This window comes from Acromyrmex echinatior, chromosome 2, assembly GCF_024713525.1.
Source record: "Acromyrmex echinatior isolate Ae372 chromosome 2, ASM2471352v2, whole genome shotgun sequence".
Lineage (NCBI taxonomy): Eukaryota > Metazoa > Arthropoda > Insecta > Hymenoptera > Formicidae > Acromyrmex > Acromyrmex echinatior.
The window spans coordinates 12629274-12650310 of NC_141853.1; the positions used below are offsets into that span (position 1 = coordinate 12629274).

At 39.1% G+C, this 21037-nt stretch overlaps 3 protein-coding genes across 6 annotated transcripts; 1 reads left to right on the plus strand and 2 right to left on the minus strand.

The window, feature by feature from the left end:
• Positions 1–21: 21 nt before the first annotated feature.
• On the plus strand, positions 22–5365 carry LOC105152847 (cytidine deaminase). 2 transcript variants are annotated; one of them, XM_011067344.2, is made up of 2 exons: positions 22–313; positions 4316–5365. In XM_011067344.2, the coding sequence occupies exons 1-2, from the start codon at positions 229–231 to the stop codon at positions 4726–4728; spliced, it is 498 nt and encodes a 165-aa protein (XP_011065646.1). In that variant the 5' UTR covers positions 22–228; the 3' UTR covers positions 4729–5365. The 2 variants fall into 2 exon arrangements, with proteins under 2 accessions (XP_011065646.1, XP_011065647.1); XM_011067345.2 differs by lacking the exon at positions 22–313 and adding an exon at positions 1836–2144.
• Positions 3072–15209, minus strand: Tor (serine/threonine-protein kinase Tor). 2 transcript variants are annotated; one of them, XM_087403689.1, is made up of 8 exons: positions 13937–15209; positions 13600–13864; positions 7191–13473; positions 6948–7090; positions 6732–6872; positions 5836–6460; positions 5392–5572; positions 3072–5203 (listed from the first exon to the last, which is right to left on the minus strand). In XM_087403689.1, exons 3-8 carry the CDS (start codon positions 13438–13440, stop codon positions 5188–5190), a joined length of 7356 nt encoding a protein of 2451 aa, XP_087259815.1. In that variant the 5' UTR covers positions 13441–13473; positions 13600–13864; positions 13937–15209; the 3' UTR covers positions 3072–5187. The 2 variants fall into 2 exon arrangements, with proteins under 2 accessions (XP_087259815.1, XP_011065645.2); XM_011067343.2 differs by having other exon boundaries at positions 3072–4767; positions 5149–5203; positions 13600–15209.
• Positions 15210–15345: 136 nt separating this feature from the next.
• Positions 15346–19871, minus strand: Arf79F (ADP-ribosylation factor 1). Of its 2 annotated transcripts, none has more exons than XM_011067350.2 (5): positions 19721–19871; positions 17920–18090; positions 17152–17261; positions 16926–17051; positions 15346–16834 (listed from the first exon to the last, which is right to left on the minus strand). In XM_011067350.2, the coding sequence occupies exons 2-5, from the start codon at positions 18065–18067 to the stop codon at positions 16670–16672; spliced, it is 549 nt and encodes a 182-aa protein (XP_011065652.1). In that variant the 5' UTR covers positions 18068–18090; positions 19721–19871; the 3' UTR covers positions 15346–16669. The 2 variants fall into 2 exon arrangements, with proteins under 2 accessions (XP_011065652.1, XP_011065651.1); XM_011067349.2 differs by having other exon boundaries at positions 19425–19835.
• Between the last annotated feature and the right edge of the window lie 1166 nt (positions 19872–21037).

The window sequence follows — 21037 nt, forward strand, 5'->3', positions numbered from 1 at the left end:
CGCTGTGACACGCGCTCTCCACTTCCTTCCGTCCTTCTCACTTCTTTCCTTCACAGTTCGCTTCGCGCTCTCTCACCTCTCCCTCCACGCTTCGGCTCTCCTTCTCCTTCTCTTTCTCTCTATCGCATCTATCGGTGAGTGGGAGTGAGAGTATACCCTAAGCCCATTTTAGACGATCTATAATTCAGGACAAGAATCGAATAATTTGACGTGTAACAAGCCTACCTTATGTACGAGAGATATAAATTCATTTTCGACCTACATCTCCCTAGAGTAGTTCACTCAATTCGGCAGAGATGCAGATATTATATAGGTCAGCGCGAAATTCATTTTATTTCATTTATAATTTAATTGTGAGAAACATCCAAGTCGAAATCTATGTGTAATTCAACATTTTAACGCGCATAATAAATCTGTGATGATAAAGATTTATATATGTTATTAGATACGATATTTGATAAAAATTTCCAACACTTATTGGTGTGTTTGTTACCTCTTTCTTCGTTGACAACGGCGAATTGAATTTTCCCGCGCGCACATCGATAGATCTCCTTCGATTATCGACTCGCTCACCTTATTTTTAAATGCGCGACTGCGACAATATCAAGTATCAAGTATCAAGAATCAAAAGAAACGCAATCGATAAATGATATTTAAACGTGACGTTTATCAATATTATCTAATATTATGTCGACATAATACGAAACATAATATCAATACCAAAAATGAATAAAATTATAATTTGCCAGTAAGAATTAACTACAGGTGCCATTTTCCTGGTACTCTTGCGCTGTAACTCACGACGTTACATTTTTCTACAAACGTCTAAATTAATTTACATGCATATCGGAACACATGTTTAGCTAAATATTTTTTTTCTTGCCTTCTTTTTTCTCCACGTTGAAGAAAAAGAAAAAAGAGAAAATATGAAATGTACAAGAAGTTTAACTGAGAAAAAAATAGGCCCTTTGTGCAAACTTTCTGCAAACTTTCTTCAAAGAAGAACAGAATCGAGCTTTTCCCATATTAATTGTTCCCATAAGCTAAATAGTCTAAATTTATTTCAATTATTAAAAGCATCGACAGTCCTGTGTACATAATACTTATACATAATGTACATGTTCTAATTGCGATATATTTATATAAATTACGCTACCAACCCGCAGTAAACGAGAATTAAAATAGATAGAAATTTTATCTATCCGAATACATGTGTTAAATAAAAGCGAAAACTTTTTTTTGGATTCATTTGGGGATTCAATTAGATTCAATTGAATTGAAAAACTGCATTTCCTATTTAAAACTCTGAATTGAACAGTATTCATGATGCATAGAAAAAGCTGATATTTCGAATGCGAATTTCTGAAAATCTGAATCTTGCATTTCAATCGATTCTCAATTACAAAAAATTAAGTACACTGAATTGATCGCAACTATCTGGTCTTTTTAGCTTTGCACAATTCATCCTTTTCTTTTTCTAATGTGAATTAAAAGAAAAAAAAAAGAAGGATGAGCTAGCTGTGCAACAAGTTGAGTATACTAAGAAGGACACAGACTTCATAGGATTCGAAAGCTTGCGTTCGAACCGAACCAAACCGCGCGAGAGTGAGATGAGGTGAGGTGAGATGAGGTGAGGTGAGGTGAGGTGAGGTGAGGTGAGGCGAGGTGAGGTGAGGTGAGGTGAGATGAGGTGAGGTGAAGTGAGGCGAGGTAAGGTGAGGTAAGGTGAGATGAGGTGAGGTGAGGTGAGGTCAGGTGAAGTGAGGTGAGGCGAGGTGAGTGAGGTTAGATTAGGTTAAGTTAGATAGGACAGTTGAGCGTTGCTGAATCAGCAGCTGTACGAGTAAACGCAATAAACGCATGTCGCCGACGTCGCCGTTCGCCGTCACCGTCAGTCGCCGGCGGCTGCGAGTGGCTGCGAGGTTTGCGAAGCTGTTTGTCTGATTATCATCGCAGTCGTCCAACTAACAAGTTGTCGAACGGTAGTCAAAGACTAGGAGTGGAAAAAACTATCAGTCTTCTTCATTCTTACACATCTGCCACAATCTTCATTGCGTCTCTCGCAGCAACCTTCATAATTAGCGTCCTGGAACGGCATCCTGGCGAAATGGGCATCTGGGAAATAATCGATTTCGCATCGCTTGGTAAAGACTCGCTTTCGCAATAAAGTACGCAAAAGTGCGTTTCCCAAAAGTCTCTCATTGTCTCTCATGATATCGATTCTCGCTTTCTGTTGCTCCCATATGTTTTCAACACGTATGCTCGCGTTCCAGGGACAATTGTAAAAAGATTATATTCCAAAATTCACTGCAAGCACCGGAAATCTATATATAATAAGTTAAATTTGCATTATGTGCACTATAGACTTTTTAGCATCGACCGCAGCTGAGCGAATTTCGAATTAACACAGCCCAAAAACTACGTCCCATACAGAATCGAATGTGATTTGATTAATATTGCTATAATTTATGTAATTTATGCAACAATTGTTTCCATTGTACGCACATACATGTAAATTACATCGACGAAGGAGACATAAAAAAATCAGGCATTTCGACATTTTATATGTATATTAAGAATGTATATTGCTGCAATAGTCGAACGCGTTAAGCTGTAAAGTGTAAAGAAATTAATGAGATTTACAAGTTTGAAAATTTTAAAAATTGAAAAGATATTACAAAACTAAACAGCTTAAAAATATTTAACTTTTTAAATTAATTAAACATCTTTTAGCTTATTATCTCATAATATTGTGTTTTCGCTACAATCTAAAAATCGTTGACTTTAATAAATATCAAAAAATCATTCGGGATAGTCCCTGGGAGATAAGTGGTGGATAATCAATCTGTGATGTTAGTTTGATAATAATAAAATCCCCTGATAACGAGACTTTGTCCCCACCGTGTACTCTCAAACTGTCAAAGAAACAACTTTACAATTTATGATTACATATGCTGCCGCGCGGTATTATACTAGTACTTCTTATTTCATACACTTCTTATGTCGTAAATATTAAGATTCTGTCTCATGTTCAAATATTAATGAGAATATCGTTGTACGAAGATACACGGTTTTTCTTCACGGAAAGTCATACCACCGACATTTATTTGTAATCAAAATTACAGTTCAATTCGAGTTATAAATATTCGTAATAGAATGCATTCTCAACAAACTGAAGATACGATGAATCATTTAAATAGACATTTAAATAGATGTGGTTTTTCTTATATTAATATTTGAAACTGTTGAAAATTTTTTCTTATTTGTTTAAAATTGTTTTCAGAATATACGCGAAACGTTAGTTTTCTCGATATTATATTAAAATCTGCGAGATTTCGCGCGCAACGGTGGCGACCAATCAAATCGAACGAGACGCGTAGCGCGGGATAATTAATTGTAATTGCAGTGATGGCTGAAATTATATTTGAGTAAAATTTCAAAACCTTTTCGAAGAATAGGTATAACAAAATTAATTGAAAAAATTAAAAACTGTTATATACATATATGATTACATATAGTTTCGATATTTATTTCGTGGTATGTAAATAAATATTACATATAAGGTCCCAAAACTGATGATAAATATTTTAAAGACAGATTCTTTGTAATATTTTAAAACGGAAAGTCTAATATGAAAATGTGGAGAATATGACTATAATAGTTTTCAAATAGGAATAGTTAAAAAATGATGACGGAACTAGAATTTTGCGCGCTCAGAATTGGCAAGATGGTCAATGGATGTGAAAATGTTGAATTTTGTTATTGTCAAAGATATAAAGTTTGAGGAAGTATCTTCACATTGAGCATTTTGCCATTTTTGGGCAAAATTCTAATCTCGTCGTTCGTAATTTTTAAACTCTTCTTATTTAAAAAAACCTATTACAGTCTCGATATTTTTTATATTAGACTTTTCATCTTAATATTATGAAGAATCTATCTACAAAATATTTATCATTAGTTTTAGAACACCGTGCGTGTGTGTGTGTGCGTGTGTGAGTATGCGTATGTGCGTGCGTGCGTGCGCGCACATATATCATATATCATAGATAATGTGTAATGATATATGATAAACAATTAAATAACAAATTGATAAATACGTATCTAAATTACATATATACGTTATACAAAGTTACATTTTATACTTGGAAATGTTTATAATTGAGTTATTTTTAATTGTACGTTTGTTGTTACATTTATATACAATTCCCTACTTCATACGATTCACATCTACCATTAAAAATCATCCACAGATTTCTTACATGTCAATAAACTGATATCGCTATATCGATAAGCTGATGGATGTACCATTTTGCAGACGGAGAAATTCAGGAGCTGATAAAGGAGAGTGCGGCGGTGCGTGAGAACGCGTACTCGCCATACAGTAAGTTCAAGGTCGGCGCCGCGGTACGATGCGTCGACGGTAGCATCTCACAGGGCTGTAACGTGGAGAATGCGTCCTATCCGGCGGGCGTATGCGCCGAGGTCACGGCAATCGCGCGGGCTGTGTCGGAGGGGAAACGAAAGTTCACAGCGTTGGCCGTGGTCGCTGATCAGGAAAATACTTCGTTTACCACGCCATGCGGAGTGTGCAGGCAGTTCATGTCCGAGTTTGGCGAAAACATGCCCATCTACTTGACGAGATCCGATATGAAGAAAGTTCTACGGACTAAGGTGAACGAACTGTTGCCGCTGTCACCTTTCCGCACAAATGATACGGAGACTTCATAATTTATCCTCATTGTTGAAGGCGTTCAAACAACACGGAGGCTACAACGGAAGGCGTTGAATTTTTCTATGTATGTATTTATCCAGAGTATTTATCCAAAACCGAACATTTGTAAATCTTGTTACATATGCATGATTCGGCATCGATATCAACATAAGACTTTATTTCAATGAAATTAAGATCGATGATGCACAAGTATTATTTACAATGATGTGATATATGTATATGAGTAATGAAGTAGCTATTGTGCAAAGTGACCACGAGTTAATAGATTATGTGAACATACACACACTCATACACACATCCACACACACACACACGCGCGCGCATACACATATGATACAAACTAATCATAAAATCTTGAACATAATTAATAATTTCATAAAAGTTGTAAATGCAAAAGCAGGCGATTGCACACTTACGAGGATTTATCTTTACTGAATAAAATCCATCCTCATCATTTACCAAAACGGACACCTGTAATAGTATGCAACAATGAGATCGTTATTTTTTAATATAATTTATATACGTTCTTGTAATATCAAAATAAATATTAAGTAAGTTGTTGATATATCTATATATATAATATGAAAAAAGATATACAGATTGTAAATGATAAAAATAAATAAATACCCGAAATTTTCTAATTATAAATTATTACGTACCATCCAATATAACATTGGCAAAGATTTTCGTTATTTGTAGCTTGCTGGATCAACAGATCGACTTGTTGTCGCACACTGAGAGTTTCTTCATGCGAAAAATCACGCCCTGTTAATTTATCTCTGACTCTTGTTATGATCGTCAAGGCTTTCTTGTTCAATGCTTCTGGTTGATTATTATCAGCTGCGGACATTGCAAAAGCGCAGATTGTAGATGTCACGATAATAAAGTTAAATGATTTTTTTTATATAAATTATTTTTTGTTGACTTTAAGTTTTTTAAATTTTTTATTACATTTGATCAATTTTTATTAATGTCTTTATATGTAACAGATACACACATGCGCGCGTGTGTGTGTATAAAACTGCGTGTATAAAAAAATATATAAAAACAATTTACAAGTAAGGTGACGATGTCAAGTTAAAATGATTTAAAAGTGCAATTACCTCCATTTTCAATGCTACATGGTACACCCTTCTTTGGTAATGTGGCGGTAAGAGAATCGAGCATATCGCCATGTTCCTGACTGCTACTGGCACTCATGCCTTGAGCGTCCGATCGTTTGCCCTTGGGCACAGTATTGTCCATCAATCTCCAATTCAGGAGAGGGTCATAAACAAATGCCTCTAGAACCGCCATTAGACTATCCTTGTTTCGATGTAGCACGGACATCACGGACTCGCAAGTCCTTCTATACGTTCCCTCTATTCCGGTCACCTCCATTGCATTGATCAACATTCGCGTCAAACGGAACGGTATCTTCTCCGGGAACTTTTCGCGTGTCATCGCTACCTCGAAGCAATCTCCGAAGTCGATGTGCAATATCTTACCACTGAGACGGTCGAGCATTAAATTAGACGGATGACGATCACCGAGACCGAGTATGTATCCCACCATAGACATCACAGCCAGAGAGCGCGTATAGTTCGTTCTACGATCAAACCATACTTCGCTCGACGGAGACTTCAACCACAAAAGTCGCGCTAGGTCATCGCCGTGGGTATGCTCGAGTGCGTGCTCGAATACTTCAACCTTTTGCATGAGTATGAGATGATCATAGTCAGGTGCCATCTAAAAAAGAAAAAAAAAATATATAATTATTATATATTATTATATATAAAATAATATTATAAGAAGGCAACATATGACTCCAAGAGCGATCAACTCGTAAGCAATTCGACCTGATTCGAGCCTTTTACACGAGGTGAACTCATTTTGGAAATTTACATCATATTAATTCAAATATATAAGAAAATAGAAAATTTACATTCTCATATACAATGTATACTAGACAAATTTCTTAATATAAAACTTAATATAAAAATTTTTAAAGCCTCCTCACTCGTAACATTATCCTATGCTCGATATTCAATAATATTTTCTTCTTCTCTCTGTAGTCTCTAATAAGCGTATGAAGCGTATCACAATGCGGTACCCAACCGATAAGACCACTATTTGTGGATAATGGAATCACAGCGTATCTCTAAACATAAAGTCACAATATTATTCATATATTTCTTTAACAATTATAATATTATAAACGCTGTAACTCTCTTACTTGAATAGTAAGATTTCTTCGGAAGGTATCCGGATCATGTAACAAGAGAGTGTTCACTAAACCAAATAACTGCATTACCCTTTCATCTTGTCTCAGATCCTCATGACCTTTCAATAGAAACATATAATCCTTACCGTTACTACCTACAAAATACATAGGTATAAAGCAAATCAATATTATCAGCTTTTTTTTTATATATCATCGAAATATTCGAACCTAATTTGCTTTTAAAAAATAACTGACCTTTAATGCACAACTTTCTCGGCCTCTGTTTGCTAGTTATCACCTGCATAGAGCTATGAATGCTTGCTATTCTCACGATAGGTTGGCCAGGGCTATAGCTTCCCGGAACAGCTAATTCCAAATCTCTGCAAATGAGCAATTTCGGACTGACGTATTGTAATTCCAAACTGGTCAATTGTGGCAATTGTCGGGATATCCTCCGAAATACGTGATAATACAAATCCCAAGCTTGATTTAAATCTCTCACGTTCCGAGATGTTTTATATCGATTACACCATTCCTGTGCTTCTATTAAATCCCTTCCGTAAGCTTGATTGAAGGACGTCTCTTTTAGAGTTTGCGGCCCTCTTTCGAGCATGGCGTGTAAAGGCTCTAAAGTGTCAAACATGCCTCTAACGTTCCTCTCCCCAAAATATAATCTACTAGCCTCTTCTAAGCCCTCGTGCCACAGTTCGTGCCATAAAATCGCAACTCTAATGAGCTCATCACTCGCCATCATGGCCTGCTGAACCAATGTCGGACTATGTTCACACATACTCTTCAGAATTTTGTTAGCTGCGGTCTTCCTCGCGTGGCTAGCACTCTTTGAAGCCACTGTCAACGGATAAACCAAAGCCTGAGGGTGCGTTTTTCCTATATCTATGAGAAGATGATGTATGCATCGACCGACCAGCGCTCTAGGAGTGTCGATTCTGGCTATGAGTTGTGGAATCACTTGCAACCAAGTATTTATCTCTATTAATCTTATGCCTTCGACCACAGCGTCATATACCTCTGGCCACTGACCATAATCGAACCAGAGTGTAAGCAGGCGGAGGGTGTCTTGCAGGGAGTTACCATCCGACAAGTTGATGGACCTGAAAAATCCCTCCACAGCTGGGACAGTAAATTGAGATATATATTGTGAGCTGGAGAGATTATTGCGCGCTCCGTTGCCTGATGCAGCCTCTGTAGGAGCAGAATCACTACCTTGCTGATGCTTGTAAAACAAAACGGTCTCGTAATTGGTGTAAGCGAAGGCATGCCAAGCTTTATACCATGTGGGATCATGCTCCGTCGCTGCGGCATAATAAGATAATACCGCAGGAATAGAATGTTCGTTTATACCCTGCAAGGACTCCAGCCACTCGCCGAGCTTAAGATAACACCTGGCGAGCAATCTCTTTTTACTTTCATACTGCTTCTCGTCCTCTTGATTAATTATCGCCGCTGTTGTCGGCTGTAAGTAGGTCTGCACAAATCGTTGCAGCTGATTGTAAGCCTCCTCGCGTTTATTTGCAACCCACAAGTGCTTGCAATAAGCGAAGGTTACCTGGGGATGAGTGGTCGGCAGCGGCTGCTCTGGAGTCAGGGATGGATCTGTGCCCATCAGCATTACCAACGTTTTGTGACACAGCATCAAACTACCGCTCTTCCGACAAAGACTGGCATATTTAAGCCACGTGTACATGTCGTCGTGTGGTGAGACTACCAGCGTGTGTACCTGTATGATCTTCTGCCAGTCTTCTACTATCTTTTGTCCACCCTGAAGCCTTTCCCACCACATGGCCTTGATGGCCGCTCTACGTTCGGGCACCAGCTTAAATTGGATTACTTCTTCTAACTCGGCCAATTTCTGTACTTCCACCATGGCGTTGTACGCCCGTTGATAGCTCTCACCAGCCATGGCGGTTAGTTCAGTGTCTAACAGATCCCTGGCACTATCGATAAATTGATGCGCGACGTTGTACTGTTCATCATGGATCGCCAGTACCGCTCTGTAAAACGCTCCATCTTGGGTATCCTTCGGTATCAATGAAACGTACTTCTGCATACTTTCCCATTGACCCAAACCCCACGCTGCAGCTGCCGCCATTCTCGACATTCTTTGCTTGGTATCGTCGGTCTGATTCGTCCATTGTTTTGTAGCAACCTCATGCAATTGTCCCCATTCTCCGAGAGCCTCCAGACAACGCATCTCTCCCAAAGTAGACTCCACATCTGCGGAATCGCTCTCCAGACGTTCCTGATACAGCTGCAACGCTTTATCCCAGTTGTGAAGCTTCTCGTACCAACGTATCTGGACCTTGAGATCTTGCTGATTGTGATTCATTACATATTCCAACAGACCTTCCGCCGCTTCTTTCTGTTGAAGTTTGTTATTGATGGAAATCAGGGACTCGAACACGCTGCTGTTCCTGCTCTTATGGAACTCGTCCTCCTTGTAGTGTAACGCCTTGGCATACGCACGACAATGCATCGCCGTATCCCCGAGAATCTTATTGTCTAATGGTAGAGGACCCTTGTCAATATGTTCCATGAATTCAGCCAAGTTCAGAATGGTCTGCGTCACTTCGGTGGGCAGATCGGGGACCATCAACGCTTGATGCAGAGTCTGTATCAGTTCCGTCCGGTAGTTCTCGGCAAGTTCGGTCCAGCACGAGACGAAAGCCGCGTTGAACAGATCGCGCGGTAACACAGCGTAGGTTTGCGCCAGCGCCCAGCAAGATCTCAGAGCCGGAGAGGGGGATTCTTTGAGGAGACCGATAGAGAAGCATCGTAGCCATTCGAGCCAATCGTCCTTGGATACCCGTCGTGTCGCTGTCCATGCCTTCTGCAAATTCGAAGCCGATACGTTCAGTTTCTTAATTGTTTCCGAAGGCGTTAAGGAGAACTCGCGATTCTTATTGCGCGAGTGTCGCATTCTCATCAGTAAGAAATCTTCGCCGTCTGCCGCTGTCGAGTCTGTGAGTATCTTGTCTACTAGAACATCATATCGTGAATTGACTATCTTGTGCTTCGTCATAACTTTCTGGACTAACACGATGAAAATCTGATACTTCTTGCCCAATTGCATCACGACAGCGCAAAGTGTGTCCATGGCCGTGCTCCTTAATTCTGGACATTGGTCCAACGTACGTACCAGAGTGTGAACGATTCGCGACGCGAAATCTGTAAAATCCAACGTGTCCGCGAGGAGATCGACCGTTTCGAGAGCAACCTTATTCACGGCTATCGGGCAGTCATTTGCGTAAAACAGTTTAACGATCGGTGGAAGTACGAGATGCAGATAATTGTCCAGATTGTTACCGAATGTCTGTAGAGCCAGAAGCAGCTTCACCGTCACTGCGCGATCTTTGCTGCTATCGTGCGTTAGTACTCGGAGTATTGGCGGCATCAGCTGTGGCAGGTAGATCTTGAATTCCGCGCCTAGGGCCATTGCAATCTGCTCGACTAAAAGAATCAACGTGCTCTGTAACGGGCTATTCACAGTCCAGAATTCCTTGATCAAGATGAATATGTCGTCCAAATAGTTGCGTATATGTTGCTTCACGATGGCGATGAGAACAGCCAACTGTTGGAATAGGAATTCTCGAAAATTCATGTCCGCCGTGTGCACGACGTTCAGGAAGCTTGGCATGACCTGAGAGATGTATGGTACGCATTTTATCCCAAGACTTTTAAATATAAAGGTCACCGCTTGCACCACCATGGTGTGATGCTGAGACAAGGTCGGCTCGCGAATAATTCGCATAAGCGTCGTAATGGCAATCGCTGGATAAAATTCTTCCAATGTGGACGGTGACATGTTCACCAGCATTTCACTGGTTGTCAAATCCTGAGTGTTCTCCACATCATTCTTGGTGTCTGCCATTGAGGTGAGCGTGTCCAACTGGCAGTCAATTTGTCCGATATTCATTTTATGTTTATAAGGGTCCAATGCACCCAACTGTCCAAGCACTCTAATGGCTTCTCTTCTAATGATCGGCTGTTGTTCGGTTTTGAGGAAATTAATAAGAACGTCCAGCAAAGTCGGATATTGTATATACGGTTTCACCACGTGACCTGTGCTACCAACTAATTGGCCAAATACCCACAACGCTACTCCTCTTTTCTCAGGCGAACTGGCATCTACCAACATTTCCAGTAATATCGACGAAAGCTCGGACATCCACTGTTGCATCTCGGCACCGTTGACCTCAGCCAAATCACCAATCGCGCGGAGAACAGCCAGCACAACGCCGGGATTGGGATCTGATTCCTTTAACTTTGGGACAAGAACTTTCAAAATTGGCTCCATGTATGGTCGAACGAGTCTCGGCGCAGTCACTACTAGATGATCCAACATTCGAGCGGCTTGTTCCTTATTTCGACCCATACCTGAATGCTCCAATTCCGTCAGAAACTGCACTAAAGTCTTCCTTAACGATGGCATAACGTAAGCAGGATTCAGTGTGCTGAGTCGGCCAACAGTACGAACCGCTAATTCTCTTATTTCAAACATCTCGTCGTTCATGGCAATAAACAGCGCAGACAAATTCTCCGCTTGCGCTAATTGAACGTCAAAGGAATCGTCCAACGATGCCAATACCCACAGACGAACGTCGGGATCTGTGTCGGTTATTCCTACTACCAGCAATTTACCCAGAACAGTCGAGACAGTAGTGGTTACCGTAGGACCGGACTGATTCAGTGTTAATCTCAATAATCTAGAGCACGTCTTGACAGCTTCTAATCGGACCTCCGCTTGTTCCGACGTTAAAAAGTGATCCGCGCATCTCTTGACGAACTGCAACAATGGATTATTGTCAAAGTTAAAGGTACCTAATGTTTTCAATGCAAGTACTGTCGACGAAACGTCATCCCCCGTAGAACTAGGACTAGTCGCCGTCCACGGTGCACCGGGATGTCTCAAGGGTTTTTGCATTAAAACCTGTGACAGCATTCGCAAGAGACCTTGAGATATATCCACCTGCAGAGACGGAATGCTGTGCGCCAGCTCTCTGAGGGCCGTGGTCAATATTGGACTCAATCCGGTTTGAAACATGGGCTCCAGCAAGTCCCTTACGTCAGAGGCTATGACCTGTTTGACCGCGTGGCTGAGCAGGGTAATGCAAACAAACACCGCCGGCTCTAGGGAAGTACGCTTCTTGCTCGGGGTTTCCTTTGATGGTAGCAAACTTTTGATCATTTCCATGATTTTCGGCAGGTACGGATTTATTGCATCCTCCACTGCCACGGCTATAAAGCCGATCGACGTGAAAGCGGCGTAGCGATCTTTCTCACGACTGCGTAGGATTAGTAAAAGGTATGCTAAAGACTCTTTCAAATGATCTCTTATAAACTTTTCCTTGTTAAATGCAGCGAGTCTTGGCAATAGCATCATGAGGGCATGTTGAATATGCGGATTCCTCGATATCTTTTGATTCATAACGTCATTATAAATATCATCTAACCTATCCTGCATCAAGCATCTGCAAACGGTCGACTCATGCGCTGGATATAACGTGTGCTGAGACGCAGTCGCATTCTGGGTACAGTACCCGGCCCATTTGGATCCTATCGTTGTCTTCAAGCATGGCATTAAAGAAAGTATATCATTTTCATTTTGCGTAGAACCATTCAATCTCTCCATTAAAGCCTCATAGTTCCTTTCCCACTGGACATTGCTGCATCTTAGCAGTTCGTTCAGTACTAATAGCGAGCCATGTATCCTGTCATCCCTATTAATGCCCTTCTCTTTTGAATGAATCTCCTCAAATCCGTCGATTACTTCGTCGTAGCACTGTTTGTACCATTGTGACTTGTGCATTTGCTTCACAGTTTCTCTTTGAGCAGTAACTACTAGGGCCGCTCTCAAAGCTTCTACTGCGCCTTCCCGTATAGCTGGCTTAGGATCATGTATAGCATTGAATATCAACTCGAAAAATGGTGTAACTTGTTGGAAAAAGTATGTTGGCACAGAGACAGCGAGTTCTCTTAGTACGAGTACGGCAGCATGTTTCCTACCCTCGTGTCTGTCTGTACCAAGCCACTCGAAGGCACGTTTTACCTCAAACTCGACATACTCAGCTGTATAAGTACCAGAAACTAGCGCCAATTTCCCAACAGTCTTCGCAGCTAATTGCATAACGCCTACGTCGTTGGAAGGTATCAAATTTCTAAGATAGTTAGCAAATCGTACCGTTCGTGTATTAAAATTACCTACGTCTGCTCCTATAAGGCAAACTATGGCTAAAATACCACCTTTCTTCTCGTTAATATCAGAAGCAGATACCATTTCGAATATGTGATGGTTGAATTCATCCATAAAAGCTGTGATCTCCTCCTGTGACGCCTCCCGCAGTTCCCGTTTGACATACAAACACAGATCGCGTGCCGCCTTGTTGCGGGCCTCCTCATTTCTCGACTTGAGTCGTTGGACAAATTGCTGCATCAGTGTACTCGACATTGTTTTAGCATTGGATGTATAAATCAGAGTGTAAAACATAACAGTCTAGATTCCATCCTATAATTTGTCGCTCTAAAAAAATCATTTTTATTATTTCTCATCACCACATCTCATTATTTCCCATCACCTATGGTGATAACTACGCGATACTGAACAATAAAATCGATACATTAATTATTATATTACATTTGCACCTACTTGACTATATGTGGATTCCTTTTTGCGGCACAGCATTGTTGCTAGCAATACAAATACTTCCATTTATGCGATGAAAAAAACGTCGAATCCTCATTTATACAAACGCAATTTAATATATGCATATATACATATATATACGTGATGACATATCCGATCTCCGGTATTCTCCGTCCACATTATCATGTTTCTTACTTATCATCCATTAACGAACAATCAGTTTATTTATTGCTTTATTGCATAACTCGTACGTCGTTCTTGTAACGTCCTGCGACAAAAATATTAAGAATATTACTCTCAAACGCGCGAAAATTATAACCTTACGAGCGAAGATGCATACTGATTGAATTGGCGCTAATGTCGTAAACTCGTAAAGGTAAGAACTCAAGGGCGCGTCATTTCATTTGACGCACGCATCGCGTCGCGTTACGCGTCACTAGGGAAATAACTAGATTATAGTAACTTCTAGCAACTTTCTGTCGCGTTCGGTTTGACACATTTACAGTTTATGGCTTATTAAGAAGAAGGCCCATTAAAAAAATTATCCAATCGCATTTCTCTTATGGATCTTCTACAATAAGGCATTAGTCATAAATCAGAAGCTAAAAATTGACGACGGTGACTTAGTTTCCACCGAGGGTTTAATCCAGATCAAAATGTAAGAATTAACCAACTGCAGTCGAGCATTCCCCTGTCGTTCGATTGTAACAGGGGAATATTTAACTGTAGTTGATTGGTTCTTACATTCTGATTCGGATTAAACCTTCGATGGAAACTAGGCCTGTGATTGGTTAATTTTTAGCTTCTGGCTACATTCCAAAATTTCCTCTCCGAGGAAGATTTTACTCTATATGCTATAGTATACGTTACGTGTACTATATATTTCAAGTAAAATTTCAGAATGGAAGTATTGAAATGTAGCCTGACTTCTGATTATGACTAATGTGCTTATTGTAGGAGGCCCATTATAAAGACGCACGTAAAATGTGATTGGATAATTTTTGTTGTACATATTTTTAGGGCCACTTTCACCAAGCTCCGATTAACTTAACAAGCGTAGTAACTTTGCAAGATTCCAACTGAAGCTGATATCGGAGAAAAAATGTGAAGAGAGAAATTATTGGGTCATCTAAAAGTATCTGCGGTTTTTTGTCACTGTGTTGATGTGTTGATGGTCATATATCTAGTGACAAAGTACCGCTGATACTTTTTAGATGACCCAATATTATGACAAGTCCATAGTAAAGTATATTCATTATGCATTTGAATAGAATGGATGAAAACTGTCGAATAATCATAAATCGAGGAGAAGGTGGCCAAATTTTGATTAGAGAATCTTTAACAGTCTTTGGGGTCGGTTGTTCCACTTTTTGGTAAATTTTACCTGTTAGGTAAATCTAGCAATCCGCGCATGTAATTGGGTAGTCTTGCTACTTATCCAACAGATAAAATTTACCAAAAGATGGAACAATTGGACCTTAGTGATTTAGATACATGCGCGCGCGTGCGCGTATCGCTATACGTCTTTGATCTTAAGAATCTGATGCGAGAATAATCGATGATAAAAGAATTATTTATCGTAAAAATATCTATTGCCGCTCTATTTTTATTATACATTAAAGTTTGTTAACCTCTCAATGTTATACGCGAAGATGTGGGACATGTTCGGAATTGATTACCAATCTAAATAAGATTTACCTAAATAAAAATAAAGACTACGTATCCGTTGGCGAATAATGTATGGACTACTTATATAAAGCACAATTATAATATATTTCACAAATTGTTTAAACATTCATACATAATTATACGAATTTTCGCATATGACGAAAAGGCGATTGAATGAAAAATTAGAGGGGTAGGAATATATTATAAAAACAATGTATTTCAAAGATAAAATAAAAAAACGTTGGGACATCGAAGAACGACCATAAATTATAGTACCAAAATTAATGGCATATAACGCCACAATAGCAAAGGTTTACGAATTTAACAGTTACGAGGCCTGACTCTTCGCTGACAGCTCGAGAGCCTTTTCGAATCTCTCTCGAGTCTTTGAATTTTCCATCGCGTTCACTGCACAATTTCGGAATGTCGATGATATATTCTAATTCTTATCGAGGTGTAATAAATAAATCATTTTTTCTAGCAAGACATGTTTGAATAAACTGTAAGCTTGAAGGCGGACAGGTGAAAGGAAGATGCACACCTGCAGTAACCAGATAGTTACCGTCAGATAATTATCCACATCTTCGATTTTTCCAAGTTTTTTTATCGCCGAGAATTGGAAAAAATAGAAAGAAACTTTTGTAACTAGGAAATGATAAGTCATTGCATTGTCTGCTGCAATCACTGTTTGCATTTTCGTGTAAATCGCGCTGGGCCAAAGCAAGAGCAATTTTTGAAAATGTAGTGGACAGAGCAACATTCTCTCGTCTATCGATCACATTTTTATCATATTTATATAATGTAATGTACAATATGCAGCTACATTATGATAATCGGTATGTCCAACGCATTCAAAACTGGCAACATTATGGGTACTTTACCTTTCTCTTTTCTCGCGCGCATGTGTGTGTGTGTGTGTGTGTGTGTGTGTGTTTGTTTTTTAAATTTTCTCACCGAAGAGAGGTATCATTTAAATTACTCATTAATCAATGTGTATCGTATGTTTCAAAGTTAGGTACTTTAATATAATTACTTCCAAGTTTTCCACATGTTTGTGGCATCTCTGTGTAAAAAGTGTAACTATATAATGCTAATATAATAATAATAATAATAATAATTATAATAAGTTGCGCAAGGCAATAGTCCGATGTGGCCGTTCGATCGTGTGCCTGCGACCGCTTCCCGCTCCTCTCTCCCCTTAAAAAAAAAAAAAAAATCTACTGACACACAGTCAACTCCCAGGAATAACCTCTTCTACATTTTCCACTCAAATCGCGGAGAGCTTGCGACGTTTGTATCGGTTGTTTCTTTTGTTGCCCATTCGTAGTAGAGGGGGGGAGGAGGCGTGCAGCTGTTTTTGTATGATGTTAATAGCAACTGAATGTTGACAGAGTAATTTTCCCAATTAGCGATTGGCATTTTTCAGCTGATTGGAAAGCCAGTCGAGACCTTCGTAAAGTCCGTCTCCACTCGTGGCACACGTTGCCTGGATGTACCAATTGCGATTACGTAGAGAATGTAACCCCAACTTGTCGGTGATCTCTGCTGCATTCATTGCGTTTGGCAGATCCTGAAATGTTATTCATTTACTAGTGTTCTTTGCTTAAATCACTCGAAAATCAACAAAAGACAACTGGCAAATCCAACAAAAGACTACTTACTTGTTTGTTAGCAAATATGAGAAGTACCGCATCTCTAAGTTCATCTTCTGCCAGCATTCTCATTAACTCTTCACGCGCTTCACCAATACGTTCCCTATCATTACTATCAACGACGAATATCAATCCCTATAAATTAAATATAAAGAAAGATGTGATAATGGAATAAGATATCAATTTAATGGAAAAATATTAACAATTTACAATTAATAAAAAAAAATAAACGTACTTGTGTATTCTGAAAATAATGCCGCCACAAAGGTCTTATTTTGTCTTGGCCACCTACATCCCATACAGTGAAACTTATATTTTTATACTCGACTGTTTCTACATTGAAACCTAAAAAATACATTTACGTGCGTGTAATGTTATTGCCTTTCACATATTTATAAACTATTACAGTTTTTAAGGCTGCTGTAGTCATCACGGCTATATTAAATTGTGATATCAGAAGTGACAGAGAAACGACACGTTAATCTTTGTCATATGCCATTTGTAAAGACAATTTGGATAAAAAAAAAATGGCAAGATCGCATTAAGCATTTATCGAAATGAAAGGAAACTATATTCCTTCCTCCTGACAGCTGGTAAATAGTTGTAAAAAGTATAAGAGAATTTTTTATCACTTTTTATGATTATTTATCGACAATAAGAAAGGGAAAAGAATAGCTTTCACATTTTTTTTTACAATTGTTTTAAAGTAATCTCATCATTTCTTTTTATCCAAATTGCTTTTATTTATAAATGGTACCTAATAAAAATTGTAATAATGTATCATTTCTTACTTCTGACATCATGGTATAATATGGTCGTGACAACTAGAAAGTTTTTCTGTATGAAAGCTCTAAAATATGTACAAAAATGAACTATATTACAGTCGAATAAATTGAGAAATTGTAATTGTTTATAGGAATGAAATGTATAAAATATTACTTAATATCTGATAATACATTCTTTAAATTACAGGTGCACATGAAAGAAAGAGACATGTACTTACCTATAGTGGGAATTGTAGTGACAATTTCCCCTAATTTTAATTTGTACAGAATTGTGGTTTTACCCGCTGCATCAAGACCCACCATCAAAATCCTCATTTCTTTTTTGCCAAAAAGACCTTTGAATAACGTTGCAAACATATTCCCCATGATTGAAACTTGTATGTCAGGACCTGAACATATGCACATATATATATACACACACACACACATATGTACACATATGTACACACACACACGCGCGCGCGCGCGCGCGCGCGCACACACACACATCCATTATATTGTAATGATATAAAAACAGCTTATAATATATTCTTAAAAAATATATGTATCGAGTATATAAACTTTTAGATAAATACACACACATATGCTCGATTTTAACATATTGTCTAGAAACACATTGGGTATGGTCAACGCAATGATGCAAATGCTTTGTTTTTTTAATTGTTCAGTTTATAAAATTCTTTCTTTTAATTGGTCCATCAAATGCTTCAAAGCAAGACTTTGACCATAGCCATTCTAAGCAATGATAGATTACAGCTCCTGCATATCCCTAATTTCATTTCCAATTACATAGTTTGAAACTATGTATTTATATTACATTTAACACTAAACAACATGAAATACAATGGAAAGTATAACATTCCTATAGTTTTCAACTATGCAACACAATATATTAAGATATGTATAATATTTAAATGATAGAATTGTAGCATTCACGTAGGAAGAAATTGGCTTGACATGATGAAATAAATTCAGCAACATTATGAGATTGCTAAATACGCGCGTGATATGTATAAAAGATATTTATGTATATAAATACCATCTAACATTTGCAATTAGGAAACATTCAAACGTGTATAAAGATGTCGATTTTTTTTACTTTTTCTATTTTTTATGCATAAAATCAAGTACAGAAAAGTAAATTTAACAGGGGGAAACATCGTCAGCAACGATACACGAAAAAACGATTTGTATGTGAATGAAAGAGAAACTCGAAATCGATTGCGGCGACACGAGAAATGTTAAGACACGTTTCTTGAAACGCAGCACTAGTGATCAGATGCCGGAGCATCAATCTCCAGTCTTTGTGATTGCGGTCGTGCGATCCCGGCGTATTCACGCGTATGAACACGATAAGAATTAAGATTCTTATTTCCAAAATCTCGCAAACTAACCTGATCGCGTAAAAAAGTAATCACGAAAGGTATACATGCATGCATACATACATACACACATACACGCACCCTCACGCACGCACGCACGCACGCACAGGACAATCGACAATGAATCTCGACACGGCGGGAATCATACATTCGACACCTTTCGTCAAAAGGGGAGAGGGAGAGAGAGAGAGAGAGAGAGAGAGAGAGAGAGAGAGAGAGAGAGAGAGAGAGAAAAAAAAAGAAAAAGATGATGAAAGAGCACATGCACGAGAGACTGTTCACGCTGCTCGCTATCGATTCTCATCCTCAATAAAATCGTTGTGATTATCGGACCAGCATACCCTCGGGGATCGCTATTGACTGCCTTGCCGACGATCTCTATGTAGTTTTCGTACTATTTAAGGGTGTTGGTACTATTAAAAATATCAGCAGAGCGTGAAACCGCGCGAGCAAAGTAGAGGATATCGTGCGGTTTGCGAAGCCACTGCGTACACCCGGTGGCCTGTCACCTTCGACCTACTCCCCAGAGAATCGTCAAAGGTTCCGCGCTCAAAGATCCATTACCCAGAGACTTGCTCTTACTATCGAGTTCTCTGGTGACGCCACGTTGCACATATATGCCACTTACGTTACTTACGTTTCAGTAAAAAAGATTATTTTCACGAGAAACGATAAAACATAAAACCAACACTCCCGAAAAGTACCGTATGTCAAAATGGCGGACGTGGAAAGGATCTGCAACTTATGCCACGTATAGGGTCATCGAGCTGCCACGATTGGCTCGACGAGTCACGTGATGATGGAAATTAACAACACGGTACGCGACAATGTCGCGAGATGGTGCCTCGTAAACCGGTAAATATCGAGTTAGTGCCTCTAGAAGTAATGTGAAGTAATGCGAGAGAGCTCTGTACGTTTTGTTAACTCATAGGCTCTGCGCACAATGGAGGAAATACAATATTAGTAATTAGGCTCTGCGCACAATGGAAATATTAGTAATAAGGAATAAAAATAATAAGATTTTAACCTAAAAACCAGAAACCGTGTATTCCAGTATGTAACTTTTGTATTCTGGTATTTGATAGGTTGAAATCAAATCTCAATATTTATTCGTTATTTCTAATATTTGTTGTAAGTAATGTGCGCAAGCTCATAGACCATTATAACTAGACGAAACTAGAGATTCTAGAAATAGAAGTTCGGTGGCAATGTTCTAGCAGAGGGAAATCTGAGGAGAGGTCATGCTGCCGGCTTTTCTCCTGACTCCTGTTATCGTCGAAATCGCTCGTACACTACCACTAGTACATACATCCACTTTCGGTTTGAGAACTACGTGACTATTACTCCCGTATTCATAGTCAGGCCTTATATTGGGTCATCTAAAAAGTATCCGCGGTACTTTGTCACTAGATATATGACCATCAACACACATCTAGTGACAAAAAACCGCGGATACTTTTTAGATGACCCAATATTTAAGGCTTCCTTAAATTTATCTTTAAATGATCTACGAATTATTTCATTGGCTGCTGAGCATTTAAAGATAAATTTAAGGCCTTAAGTACAAGATCTGACTATGAATACGGGCATATATCCACTTTCTGACACTGGCCTAGTTTCTACCGAGAGTTTAAACCGGATCAGAATGTAAGAACCAACCAACTACAGTCGAGCATTTCCCTGTCGTTCGACTGTAACAGGGTCCTCAATAAAATCGTTGTGATTATCGGACCAGCATACTCTCGGGGATCGCTATTGACTGTCTTGCCGACGATCTTTATGTAGTTTTCGTATTATTTAAGGGTGTTGGTACTATTAAAAATATCAGCAGGTATACAGTTCGAATACTCGACTGTAGTTTAGTTCTTTAAATCCTCGGTCGAAACTGGGCTCGGTCGAAACTGGGCTACTGTCGATAAAATATTGTATCGTCGAAAGTGGATGTGATTCATAT